This window comes from Mus caroli, unplaced genomic scaffold, assembly GCF_978045245.1.
Source record: "Mus caroli unplaced genomic scaffold, Mus_caroli_1 scaffold_18, whole genome shotgun sequence".
NCBI lineage: Eukaryota > Metazoa > Chordata > Mammalia > Rodentia > Muridae > Mus > Mus caroli.
Genome location: NW_028227273.1, coordinates 46,495,645 through 46,509,895, shown reverse-complemented (window position 1 = coordinate 46,509,895; position 14,251 = coordinate 46,495,645). Strand labels below are relative to the sequence as shown.

Below are 14,251 nucleotides of genomic sequence, written 5' to 3'. Positions count from 1 at the left end.
AGTAAAACTGGAACAATGACACATGTCTGTGATCCCAGCACTTGGGGGACTAAGGCAAGGGGCCTGAGGATTCAAGGACAGTTTGGACTTTGTTGTGAAATCCCATCCCAAACTGAAAAATAAATAAAATAAAAGCAGTTGAGATTCTGTGGCTGTGGTGACTGTTCTAGTGGCGTGCAGTGTCTGTGTCCTGAGGTAGCTGGTCTAGTTGGATTCTCAGGCCAGAATCACCGAGGCTGCTTGTTAAAACGCAGATTCCCAGTTCTTCTGCAGGCCTGTGAAGTCAGGGCCTCCGAGGGTGGAACCCAGCTGTGACTGTGCATGCCTGGCTTCCTGTGTGATCCAGCCATGAGGTCTCACTGAGAACTATGGGTACAACGAGATGAAAGATGAGTCAAAGGCTGAGGAGAGGCCTCTGTTGGTAAAGTGCGTGTCACAGCAGCACAAGGACCTGATTCCCAGAAGCCACATACAAAACACCAGATGTGTGGTGTACAGGCATCATCCAGCCCTCAGGAGTCAGAGACAGGCAGCCTAGCCTTCTTGGTGAGGCTCATTCCAATGAGAGATGCTGTGTCAGAAAAACAAGGTGAATGATGTCTAATAATGACATCCGCTTGTCTCCTGCCTTTGGGAGGTGAGCAAATCCGAATGTTCAGCTTCCTTGGCTTGGGGAGGACGGTGTGAGGGGTCGTGGATATGACAATGTTCTGGTATCCAGAGGCAGTGAGTGGAACAGGGTAGGGACCTCAGGTGTGGCAGAGAACGGCAGCCAGCCACAGAGCATTTCTCAACAGATTGTGGCATCAAAGGAGGAAGGAGGGTGTCACAAAAATGGGTTCTCTCCTTTTCCCCCTCCTGTGTCTCCCGAGGCAGCTTCCTCTTGTCACATTTCCCTTGGGGTTTCTCAATGGGACAAAACAGCGGAACCTGTGAGGACAGAAGTCGGTAGGTTTCTATGTGGGGAAGCATGCTCCAGCAACTCTAAGTGGTTTGGCCACTTGCCTCAGGCCATTGGCAGTTAGCACACCAGGAAGGAGCTTCATACAGAGGAGGCAGGGACCTGGGGGATGTCACCGCTGCTGCTATGGCTGGGGCTGATGCTCTGTGTCTCAGGTAAGGAGAGGCAGGTGAGGAAGCTAGAGGACAGGGTGCCAACAAGAGGGATGAAGCTCGCAGAGGGGGGGTAGATGCTAAAAGTGTACTTATGTTCCTCAAGACGGCCTGGGTGGAGGCCAGGGTATATGTTAGAGATGGGTCAGTATTGAGGAAGAGATGGACAGAGACATTGGTGATCCCTCCTGATGCAGCAGGGAGTGGGCTGTGAAACAAGTTGGAGGTTCTTCTTGGCCATATTGAAGTAGAGAAAGTTATGTGGTGGTAACCAGGCAACCCTCTTGCGCTGTGTTGATACTCACCTAAAGGTAAAACCAGGGAGGCAAATCTCCCTTAAAGGAACAATCAACCACGGAGCAACATAAGGGGCAGGTAAAGAAATACATCCTCCAAATTAACCAACAGGTTGATGGAAATATCATGGCTCAGTATTTCACTCACAGTAAATACATCATAAAATAAGTCATGGTGGTAGTAGTGTAACCTACTACCCACCCATGGCAAGAAAGACAGACCAAGAAGGATAAAAAGATTAATGCAGTTGGCACTGTCTGGTGGATGCCCCCCTTAGACAGATGGACAGGGGATGAAGGGGGTTTCTACTTAAGGATACAAGGAATAAACAGAAAGTTCTGTGTGCCAGGCAGCAACGGCCATGTCTGGGCCACCAGACATACAACAGAAAACAATAGAGAACTGGGAATGGTGGGACATGCCTATCATCCTAGCAGTCAGGAGGCTGAGGCAGGACTGTGGGGAATCTGAAGCACTCTATGCTATATGTTGAGCTCAGATCAGCCTGGGTTGCAAAGTGAGATCTTGGAATGAAGGAAATAGAGAGGGAGGGAGGGAAGGAGGGAGGGAGGGAGGGAGGAAAGGAGGGAGGGAGGGAGGGATGGAAGGAGGGAGGGAGGGAGGGAGGGACAGAGACACATAGAGACACACAGCGGAGAGAGGTAGGGGAGAGGTACAAGAGAAAGATAGAGAGGCAGAGAGACAGACAGATGGGAGAGAGAGAGATGGAGAAACAGAGAGTGGGAAGAGAGAAAGACAAAGAGATACACAGAGACAGAAATAGATAAACAGAGACAGACAGAGAGGTGGGAAAGAAAGAGAAAGAAAGAAAGAAAGAAAGAAAGAAAGAAAGAAAGAAAGAAAGAAAGAAAGAAAGAAAGAAAGAGAAAGAGAGAGAGAGAAAGAGAGAGAGAAAGAAAGAAAGAGACACACAGAGAGATGCACATGGAGAGACACAGAGGCAGGAAAGAGAAGTGTGTGTGAGAGAGGGGGGGAGAGGGAGAGAGAGAGAGAGAGAGAGAGAGAGAGAGAGAGAGAGAGAGAGAGGCAGGAAGGCAGATGGTGGATGGCTGCATGCACATACACACACATGTCTAGAATTAGAAATGGTGATGCAATCTGGTAAAGATCTTTTGTAATCATTCAATATAAAAATTCCCCACTCTACAAGATGCAGACTGAGTATCTCCTGTAAACACACAGCTTAGATCCAATCACCTGTTCTGGATATTTTGCCCGGTTTATACTGATGTAGACACACATAGAGCAATCAAGAGCTCTGGAATAGTTACAGCGCTCCTAGATTCCCCTGCCATGCTTGCTGGGGTCATGAGTGTCCCAGCAATGTGTGGCTGGAGCAGAAGGCAAGTTGGCTCCATGAAACACGTATCTCCTATTCCAGGACTCCAAGCTGGAGATGAGGAAGAACACAAGTGTTTTCTGGAGGGCGAGAACCTGACCCTGACTTGTCCTTACAACATCATGCTCTACTCACTAAGCCTGAAGGCCTGGCAGCGGGTCAGAAGCCACGGTTCTCCAGAGACTCTGGTGCTCACAAACACCAGGAAGGCAGACTTCAACGTGGCCAGGGCTGGGAAGTACTTGCTGGAGGATTATCCCACCGAATCTGTCGTCAAGGTCACGGTGACTGGGCTGCAGAGGCAAGATGTGGGGCTGTACCAGTGTGTGGTCTACCTCTCTCCTGACAATGTTATCATTCTGCATCACCGGATACGGCTGACATGGTGTCAAGGTGAGCTTCGGTGAACGTTCAGATGGAGTCTCTTCCTGCTCAATAGTGGGCAGGGACCCCATCTTCCAGGAAGAGCTGTTTTAAGGAGGCAGCTCAGGGTAATGGGGGGGGGATTCTAGATCTTTCCTTCTTCCATAGTGTGACACCAGGAAAGTCACATTCTCTGTGCCTTATTTATTTATTTATTTATTTATTTATTTATTTATTTATTTATTTATTGTCTGTAAGACAAGGACGTTGGATGTGGTGAACTCAAAAGCCATCTACTTCCACATCAGGAAATCTGCCAAAGAAGCTGGTAACTGCCACGAGCCACGCCTGCGGCTGATTATTTGTCCCACTGCCTCTCTGTGTCAGGAGGACTCAGGATTGCAGTCATTCACTGTGTTCCCCTGCAGATCATCGAGCTGTAGGACCCCCACAGGCCCACCCCTCTCAAAAGTCCCTGGTACAACTGTGAAATGGCCTAGTTTGAACAATAGGATACCTGCTTATTAAGATTTTAGGTTTTTTTTTAATTTGCCAAAGATATTATTTTTATTTTCATTTAAAGCTATATATATACATACACACACATATATATACACACACATATATATGACATCATATTACATAATAAGACAAAAGAAAAACTATCTCTGAGTTGGACATGGCAACCCAACAGGAGGAAGAGAGTCCCAAGAGCAGGCACAAGAGTCAGAGAGCCACCTGCTCCCTTTCATGGATCTGACTTGTGGTTTATAATGAAGACATGGAGACCTCTATATCGTTAAAAGCTGTTGGCCTTCTGCTGGGCAGTCTCTCAGCTAGCTCTCTAACTTAGCCTTGGCTTTTCCGCCATCCTGCCTCCCTGTATGGTTCTCAGTGCCTGCTTACAGCTCCATTCTGTCTTCGTTCTGCTTCTCCTGAATCTGCTCCATCAGCTTGCAGCTCCTGCAACTCTTCTCTCTGCCCTGAAGTCCCGCCCCCACACTTCCTGCCCCAGATCCAGCTGCCAGTTCTCGATTATATGGAACCATATTCCAGTCTGAACCAATCAGCGGCAAGACAAAAACCTGTTCACGTCTTAGGTTGCCTGTAGGCATTGAGGGCTACCTGACCTTCATCTTTTGGGCTAGTGAGGAAGGACAAGCATTTACATACAGACAACCAGTAATGTGTTATAGAAATAACAGTACCAACATCCTGCCAGACTTAGCTCTCTGCTGGTACAGATTTAACAATTGAAAACACAGGAACACACCTTCACACAGTGTAAGAGAAGTTCCCACAGTCAAGAGTCCCAGAAAAATACTAAGCTAATAGCTATAATATATATGCAAAGAACCATAGATCTCTGTAGGCCCTGTGCTTGCTGCTTCAGTCTCTGAGTGATCCTAAGTGCCTTGCTTAGTTAATTTAAAGAGCTGTGTCCTCATGGTGTCCTCAGTCCCCCGTTTCTTACAATCTTTCCATCTCTTCTTCTGAAGGGTTTTCTGAGCTCAGAGGGGGAGGATTTGATGGAAAACCTCCAGTTTATACTCTCTCTCTCTCTCCATAGTCTGGCTGTGGTCTCTGCATCTGTTCCCATCTGCCAACAGAGGAAACCTCTCTGAGGACAGCTGGACAGGGCACTGGTCGATGAGTATAACTGAGTATCTTTAGGGATCATTTTATTGATTATTTTTTAAAGATTACTTACTGGTTTTTACGCTAGGTCTCTGGGCTGTCTAGTTTCTGGTTCCTGGTTAGCCACTGCTTGGGTGTGGGTTCCTTCTCTTGTAGTGTGGGTTTTAGTTCAAGCCAGACATTGGCTGGCTACTCTCACAAGTTCTGTGTCACCATTGCCTTAGCATATTTTGCAGGCAGGACAGATTATAGGTCAAAGGTTTGGTGTCCACATTTCTCTTTCAGTAGCCCGCAGAGAATCTTCCCAAACTAAAGACACTAGAACCTAGGGGTGAGATGTACATGTAGGCACCAGGTTGACTTCATGTTCAGTGAGTTGTGTGGATGCTGCCCTCAGTAGTAGGGCCCTGATGTCAACTTGCAGAGAACAACCTTTTGTCTAGGTGGTGTGGAGATTTCCATGGGACCCCCTTGGTCAATAGCTCAATTGAATATAATCTAATCTCACTACGGGAAGCCTTGCCTAGCTATAAGAGATGACCAGTTCATTTAATTTTAAAATGTATGTATGTATGTATGTATGTATGTATGTATGTATGTATGCATGTATATGAATGTTTTGTCTGTATATATGTCCATATACCATGTATGTGCAGTGTCCCAGGGAGTTAGATAGTTAGAGAGTTGGTTCTCTGTGAGAGCAGCCAGTACTATTAACACTGCGCATCTCTGCAGCCTCTCTAGCTAAGGAGTCCACGAGAGCAGAGAAGAACAGACAGTGAAGAGCAGGAGTTCACTGCTCTCCGAGTGTTCCTCATTGGTGACGTCACTGCTGGCCCTTCCTCCTTGTTAAAAAGCCTGGCTATCCATGTGGGGAGGTGGCTTGTGGAGAGTCGGTCCTGGTGCCTTGGTTTCAGTGTCCTCAATAATCCCCCATGGGAGATGTGAGTTCAGGAAGCCAACATGTGACCGTCTCATGGGAACAGGCTTAGGCTTGAATCGAATCACATAGAGTCTGTAGGCAGAGTTGAGGGCTGGAATTTTAGCTCAGTGCTGGAGTATTTGCTTAGCATGTGTGAATTCCAGAATTCAATTTAGAGCACTGAGAAAAAAAAAGAAAAAGAAAAGAAAAGAAAAGAAAAAGAGAAGAGAAGGGAAGGGAAGGGAAGGGAAGGGAAGGGAAGGGAAGGGAAGGGAAGGGAAGGGAAGGGAAGGGAAGGGAAGGGAAGGGAAGGGAAGGGAAGGGAAGAAGGGAAGGGAAGGGAAGGGAAGGGAAGGGAAGGGAAGGGAAAAGGGAGGGAAGGGAAGGGAAAAGGGAGGGAAGGGAAGGGAAGGGAAGGGAAGGGAAGGGAAGGGAAGGGAAGGGAAGGGAAGGGAAGGGAAGGGAAGGGAAGGGAAGGGAAGGGAAAAGGGAAAAGGGAAGGGAAAAGGGAAGGGAAAAGGGAAAAGGGAAGGGAAAAGGGAAAAGGGAAGGGGAAAGGGAAGGGAAAAGGGAAGGGAAAGGGGAAGGGGGAAGGGAAGGGGAAGGGAAGAAGGGAAGGGAAGGGAAGGGAAGGGAAGAAGGGAAGGGAAGGGAAGGGAAGGGAAGGGAAGGGAAGGGAAGGGAAGGGAAGGGAAGGGAAGGGAAGGGAAGGGAAGGGAAGGGAAGGGAAGGGAAGGGAAGGGAAGGGAAGGGAAGGGAAGGGAAGGGAAGAAGGGAAGGGAAGGGAGAGACAAACATTACAACCACCTCTGGGCTGAGGGGATAACTAAGTCTATGAAGAGTACGGGGTCCCGAGTTCAATCCCCAGTACCTCGTACAGAGCTGGGCATGGATGCATTTGCTTGTAGTCCCAGTGCTGGGGAGAAGAAACAGGAGGATCCCCAAGGCTCCCAGGCTAAGCAGCTTAGCCTAATTAGTGGGCCCCAAGTCCCAAAGAGAGACTTTGTTCCCCAAAGTGGGGGAAAAGCCAAACAGAGAAAACAAGGCCAAGGCTTTAAAGTCAATACCGAAGAGACAGAGGTAGGGGGATCTCTTATTTGAAGGCAGCCTACAACAAGTTCCAGGCCAACCAGGCTACAAAGCACAAAGCAGAGGGCTTGAGAAACTCTGAGGGAGACCCCTATTGCTCTGTCCCCTCATACCAATATACACAAAAGAAACAACAAAGCAAAAAGACCAGGCAGTGACAGGATGGCAAGCTCTAGAAGAATCACTTGACACCACCCCTGCCCTCGGCTCAGGTCATTAACCCATTCCTGAAAGCTATGCAAAGACTAATTTAGCAACCCTTGACAGAACAAAGTGCTGCTTCACAGACTAGAAGATTCTAGAGCTTTGCTTGCTTTCTGCCCTGAACCTGTTCAGTGGCTTGAACAAGTCCCATACCTTCTCTGGTGGTCAGTGAGCTCTGTCAGTCTGGCTCCCCCATTACAACATTTGATAGCTGCCATGTTTTGGGTTCCTTTGTATGTATTGATCACAGGGAGCTAAAGGTGTCATTGGTACTTCAGACTGGGCCAAATCTACCTGCTCCAGGCACTACATTCTCGGACTCCATCACTTCATTTCCACCCATCCTTTTGCTGAAGTCCTAGTTTAAAAAGCTACAAGAAAAGTCACTGAGAATACCTGAGTCCGCCATCTTGCCCAAGAACTGCACTGAGCTCAATACAGGATGGACAATTATCAGCTGCAAACTGGGAGGGACAGGAAGTGGTGCTGTGACAGCTTCCTTTGCCTTCTATCCCGGGATGGGAGAAACCATAAACTAAGATGGCTGAGGAGTGGGGTCTGGCACAGGTTATCTCTGCCTGGAGGGATGGCAAAGGAGAGATAGGAAAATAACTCCACAGAGGGCGCTGCGGCACAGAGTATGCTGCTGCACAGATGCTGCGGTGACCACAGTGCTCTGGAGGGGACAGTGTAGTCAGCTCAGTGTAGTTCTTTGTCTTGGTTTTAGTTTCAGCTAGGTTGAGAGTAAGTCTTTCTTCTCCTCAACCCCTCCCCTGTCCCCCCTTCCTCTTCACTCCTCTCTCCGCTCCTCCCTTGTAAAAAAACACTTTAAAAATTTCTTCCTGCCTTAGATAATTTATGTTCTTGGATCACACACACACACACACACACACACACACACACACACACGGAGAGAGAGAGAGAGAGAGAGAGAGAGAGAGAGAGAGAGAGAGAGAGAGAGAAAGAGAGAGACTTTATATTTTAACAAGTCTGGGCCAAATCCACCTACACAATAGCTGGGCAGCTGCCTAACCTTCATGCTGTACAAACTACTTTCTATCCATAACCCCATTATTACTTTCTATGTTTCTTTTCCTTTCTTTTCTTTTCTCTTCTTTCCTTCTCTTCTCTTTTCTTTTCTTTTCTTTTCTCTTCTCTTCTCTTCTCTTCTCTTCTCTTCTCTTCTCTTCTCTTCTCTTCTCTTCTCTTCTCTTCTCTTCTTTTCTCTTCTTTTCTTTTCTTTTCTGTTTTGTTGTTTTGGTTTGGTTTGGTTTGGTTTTTGGTTTTTTGAGACAGGGTTTCTCTGTGTAGCCCTGGGTGTCCTGGAACTCTGTGTAGACCAGGCTGGCCTCGAATTCAGAAATCTGCCTGCCTCTGCCTCCCAAGTGCTGGGATTAAAGGCGTGTGCCACCACCACCCGGCTTTCTATGTTTCATCTGAGCTGCTTCTAGCTCCATTTGAACAGCCCACATGGCCACATTTTATGGCTCAGCTAACCGATGGCAGCTCCTTCCTCCTCTCCTGCACACACTTTGAACCCAATGGCAGCTTCTGTCCCATGGCGGCTCTCTCTCCCCCATCCCCATCTCCTCTCTCTAAGCCCTCGAAAACTCAGCCCCATCTATCTCTCTTTTGCCCAGTCATTGGTTGCTGGCATTTTTATTCACCAATCAGAATTAACTTGGGGGCAGGGATCCAGAGGCTATGTGCAGATGCTAGATCTTGGGGGCCAGCACTTAGCATTACAATAAAGTGTAAAAGATAAAACCTCAACACTGCCTTCTTTCCTCCCTCCCCTTCTCTTCCTTCCTTCCTCTCTCCCTTCCTTTCTCCATTCCTCTATTCTCTTTTCTCCTTCCTTCCTTCCTCTGTTCCTCCCTTCCCCCTCTGCCCTCTTCCCTCCCTCCCTCTCTCCCATCCTTCATTCCTTCTTTTCTTGCTTCTCTGGTCCTGAGGATGGGACATAGGGATGTTAGATGTCCTCGTTGCTTTATTGTCAACTTGACATAACCAGATGTCACCTGAGAGAAAGGGAGCCTCAACTGAGGGATTGCTTGGATCTGAGTGGCCTGTGGACTTGTCTGTAGAGAATTGCTTCTAAGGTTAAATGAGCCGGTCCAGCCCACTGTGGGTGGTGCCACCCCTAAGTAGGTGGTCAGGCAGCTTCCCACCATAGCCTCTGCTTTAGTTACCACTTCCAGGTTCCTGACTTGGTTTCCTGCCTGGCCTCCTTCCATGATGCACTATGATCTGGAAGTATAAGATGCAACAAAACCTTTCCTCCCCAAGTTGCTTTTGGTCATTATCCTAGTTAGGGTCGTTAATGCTAAGATGAAACTTCGTGACCAAAAGCCAGTTGGGGAGGAAAGGGTTTATTGTGCTCACACTTCCACATAGTAGTTCATCACCGAAGGAAGTCAGGAAAAGAACCCAAACCCGGCAGGAACCTGGAGGTAGGAGCTGATGCAGAGGGCATGGAGGATGCTGCTTACTGACCCCGTGTCAACTTGACACACACATGCATCTCTGTTAAGTCACAACTTTCCTTTCTTGTTCTTCCCAAAGGGCACACATTGATATCAACATTACAGCATAAACATTATAAATTTTAAAAGTCCCATGGTCTCTAAAAATTCAAAGACTTAAACATTCAGTCTCTTTAAAATAGACAGTCCTGTTTAAAATACAAACCTTTTTAAAAATCAATGTCTCTCAACTGTGGTCTCCTGGAAAAATAAAATATACATTTTTACTTCAAGAGGGTAGAACCAGGGCACAGTCACAATCAAACCAAAGCAAAGCAAACTTTGCCTGTGTAAGCAATTCAGTATCCAATTATCTGGGATTCACTCATGGTGTCTTAGGGTTCTCCAAGAGGTTTGGGTCACTTCTCCAGCTCTGCCCTCCACAGCCTCCACAGCTGGTCTTCCAGGCTCTGGCTGGCTCCATTCCACTGCTATTCCTACTCTTTATGGTCATCCCACGGTACTGGCATCTCCAAAACTGTTGGTGTGTCTTGCTGCAGCTAGGCTAGACGTTTTACCAGTAGCATCTCTTGGGCTCTCTTCAGGGACACAGTGCCAATCCTCTCCTGCTCTCCAAAACTCCTTCATGCCTTCAAAACCAATACATGTGAGTGGCACTTATACTACCAAATTCAGCTTCCAGCATGAGGGGCAGTCTTGGCAGCTTCTGAAACACAACTTCTGTGTGTTGATTCTGAGGAAATATTGAAGAGACTTTAGAAGACTTCAAGTCAAAGGTGTTGGTCTCTTCTTAGTCACAACTGATTCTTCAGCCCCAGATGATCAACATCCTTGTCCAAGAAGAGCAAAGGGTTTACTTTAGTGATTCTGGTCTCTTGTTAATCACAGCTTATCAGTCAGTCGCAGCTAACTATAACCATAGAATCTTCACACAGAAGGCCCAATAGAGTCTTTGCTTCCCTTTAAAATCTCATATACCTTTATCTTTTGCACTGCTTTCAACATTCTTATCTTCCAAAGTCCTATAGAACAGCTCACTGAGTTCTCAACACTCATTGGGTTTTCTAGTCCAGAGTTCCAAAGTCCTTTCACCTTCTCCCCTACACATTCTGGTCAGGTCTGTCACAGAGATACCTCACTCCTGGTACTAGCTTGTCTTAATCACCACTAATTTCTACTAGCCAGCACAGTCATAGTTTTTTATCAAAGCAATAGAAACCCACCTAGGACTGCCACTATGAACCAGAGACACTCTCAGCAGGAGGGGCTATGACCAGGGCAGGCAGGTGTATTGGATATGATGGACTGAGTGTTGGGACCCTTGCCAGGCTCATAGATGGGACTCGGAAGGGTGATACCAGCACCATGTCATGAGCATAACTTAGGTGTGGTGTTAGAAGACCTGGACACAATGCTGGCCCTGATGTCCAGTGTCAAACTTGGATGTTTCTTATCTATTGTGCAGCATGGGATGCTGGCTGAGAAGTGGATATCCCATCTTTGACCTTCTAGGACCCAATGAACCTCCCTTCCTCTTCAGATAGTTTTATGATAATGGTCTGGGAAGAGAGCTTCCTAGCTTACAAAAAAAAAAAAAAAAAAATCCACACCTTCAGGTTCCTTGTTGGCTCAGGTTAAGTCAGTTGGGTTGGGTAAACAGCCTCTGAAGAACAGGGCACACTGTCCAACTTTATCAACAATATCTGGGCACCCAGTGGAGGCCATATTTCTGCTAACCCTCCTAAAGAGTCTTTATCTCTTCCCAGGAAATAGTATTTGTCAAATAGCACTGTGGAAAGGATTAGGAACCAGACACGTTGAAGGCAGCGGAAGAGTTGGGGAGTACAGAAGAGAAAGACATGAGTGTCAGGTGAAATGTGAGAGGCTGGTGGAGATGCCTGCAACTAGTAACCATGTCCAGAAAGCTTAAGATGGGGGCTTTGGGGGCAAGCAGAGACAGAGAAACAGTTTATTCTGGTACATGAGGATCATAGGAAAGATGAAGGCCTTCTCTTCCAAGGGTATGCAACCCCTTGGCTGCTCTCAGGTTGCAAGGCAGGTAGCAGGTCCAACCACAGAGCCCTGAAGGCAGGTAATCCATGTCCACTTAGATTTAGTAAAGTCATCCTTGGAGTGCTCACGCTTGCCTTTGATCTCACAGGGAAGCCAGTGATGGTGATCGTTCTGACGTGTGGCTTCATACTAAATAAGGGCCTGGTCTTCTCAGTCCTGTTTGTCTTTCTCTGCAAAGCTGGGCCTAAGGTAAGTGGGACAGGCCAGGACTGGGGTGGATAAGAATGGTCCCAAAGGCTCCTCAGAACCTGTCCCCTGGATGTCTTTTTCAGAGGGCTCTGTGGTCAAGAGGTAAGGCCAGCCCTAGGCATAATGCAGGGTACTGGCTAAGATCCTGGGAGCAATGTGCTTAGTGGGTTTCCCTTGGCTAGGAAGACCCAAGTATGGGGACAGGCAGGGTGGAGACATCAGGGTGGGCTATCTGCCCTTCCATTCAAGCCTGAGCTCTCTGTGCTAGTCATATATTTTCTAGTTTTGTTTGTTTGTTTGTTTGAGGGTCTCATTATATAGCCCAAGCTTCCCTGGAACTCACAGAAATTCATCTACCTGTGCCTACTGAGGGCTGGCATTAAAGGTGTGCACCATCATGCCTCCAATTGAGTTGATACTTTCTAAAGCTTGTCTATTCCTTTTTTTCCTGCACAGGTGTTACAGCCTTCTAAGACATCCAAAGTACAGGGAGCCTCTGAGAACCAGTAGCCTTCACAAGCTGTGAGCACACCTTCCCTTATCTATTAACAACATACCAGATGTTCTGTATTGGGAACAATCTGGGCCTTCCTACATTCTCCTTGTGAACTCTAGTTAGCACATGCTACTCCCAGAGGACAGCTCTGAGGAGAGCTGTGTAGAAGGAGGCTCATGAGACATCAGTGAAGAATGTGAAATTGAGAGAGATTTGGACCTTTGATGGAGCAGTTAAGCAGGACCCACAGAGAATTCACCTCAAAATCTTATCACCATTTCTCTCCTGCTAACCAGGTCTGCCCTGCTGTGGACTGGTAAAACCTATATGATGTAACCTATCTCTCTTCTGATAATAAAAAAAAATGTATTTTTTTCATGCAGTTTTACTGTTCCTGTATCCCTCCTGTGATGATGAATGCCAATTGTCACATGATGCAATATAAAATCTCATAGAAAACAAGCCTCCAGGCATATCTGTGAGGGATTGTCTAGATTAAGATTAAGTCTTGAGAGTGTCTATAAAAGGTTATCTTGTCTATTTATTTGATGTAAGACCAGAAAATGGGGTATTGCAGTGACAGACCTGACCATGATGTTTTTTTGGAAGAATATAGAAGACTTCCAACTTGAAAAGCAGTTGGATACTTTAAGTGTGGCTTAAGGGGACATCCTAGTAGGAGTGTTGAAGACAGTGCTGAGGGTAAACTGGAACTGTGGGGGCTGAGATTAAAAGGTTTCAGAGGAGAAGAATGTACACAAGTGACCTGGAGACTTTTCTTGTGATGTTTTTGCAAAGAATGTGGCTGCTTTTTCCTTTGTTCCAAAAATCTGCCTGGGGCTAAATTAAAGGGCTTTGGATTAATGGTGTTGGCAGAGGAGATTTCAAGACAGCCTAATGTCAACTGTAGAGTGTGGTTGTTATTGGCCACTGCTTGAAGCCCTAAAGACCCTGAAGGGATGGTAGGAGCTTCTCCTGCTCCTGGCACCAGACCCCTCTCACATAGCTGCAGCTCCCTGCCCCAGAGAGATTTGTGGCCATCAGTCTTGTATGGGCATATATCCCAAGTCCTTCTACATATAGATGAGTTATCCCTAACATCTCAGACCAAGACAATAGGAAAAGAGACCTGACCACAGTTAAACAGGCTCAAAACATTGTTCTCCATGCTAATGAGGTACCTAGAGGTCTGAAGGGCCTTGCTAATAAACTTCCTCTCCCAGACAGTCCTCCCTGCAAAAGGTATTTAATCTCAGGCCCACCCTGAGAAGTGGGATATGGGTTTATTTATCTATTTTCTGCCACAACAATAAACTGTTTGGAAGCATGAACTGCCTCTTTTCATAGAAGGTCTCTCTGAGCTCCCAGCCACAATGGCCACCAAGCCTGTATCTGACAAGCCAAGGACAATTACCAAGCCAATAATTACCACTGGGACTAGAGGGAGCTCTCCCCTCCCCCAGCCCTGCTGCCCAGACTGGGGCTAGATGCTGTTCCCAGCAGAGCTGTGTGGTATCTTGGGGTTTTCCTACTGCCCAGCACCAGCCCTGGTGGTGATGGCATGGGACAAGCACAGTCAAACTCTCCGCATCCCACCTCCCCAAGCAGCCATGCCCTGTGGCAGAGTGGATGTAGGACAACAACCCTACAGAAAAGGAGTATGTTGGAAAAAAGAAATACAAAATGGTCTGTTTGCAGAAAAAAAAGGAGTTCCAAGAAGTGTAATTAAGGTAAGTTCAGCACTTAGGGAGATAAAAAGTTTAGAGAAATCCAGATGTGGTCGGCCGTTCTTTTAATTCCAACACTCAGGCACCTGAGTGAGGTAGATCTCTGAGTTTGTGGCCACCTTGGTCTACAGGGCCAGTTCTAGGGTATCCAGGGCCACACAGAGAAACCCTGTCTCAACAACAAAACAAAACAAAACAAAACAAAACAAAACAAAACAAAACAAAACAAAACAAAACAAAACAAAGGTTTAAAGAAAAGCCTGATACTAAGTAGGCTAAGTGGTGACCTCAGGG

General features: G+C 46.9%; 1 protein-coding gene across 1 annotated transcript; it reads left to right on the top strand.

The window, feature by feature from the left end:
* Positions 1 to 1,025: 1,025 nt before the first annotated feature.
* Positions 1,026 to 12,326, top strand: LOC110284354 (triggering receptor expressed on myeloid cells 3). Its single transcript, XM_021150079.2, has 4 exons — positions 1,026 to 1,116; positions 2,813 to 3,163; positions 11,634 to 11,734; positions 12,191 to 12,326. The coding sequence occupies exons 1-4, from the start codon at positions 1,071 to 1,073 to the stop codon at positions 12,242 to 12,244; spliced, it is 552 nt and encodes a 183-aa protein (XP_021005738.1). The 5' UTR covers positions 1,026 to 1,070; the 3' UTR covers positions 12,245 to 12,326.
* Positions 12,327 to 14,251: the final 1,925 nt, after the last annotated feature.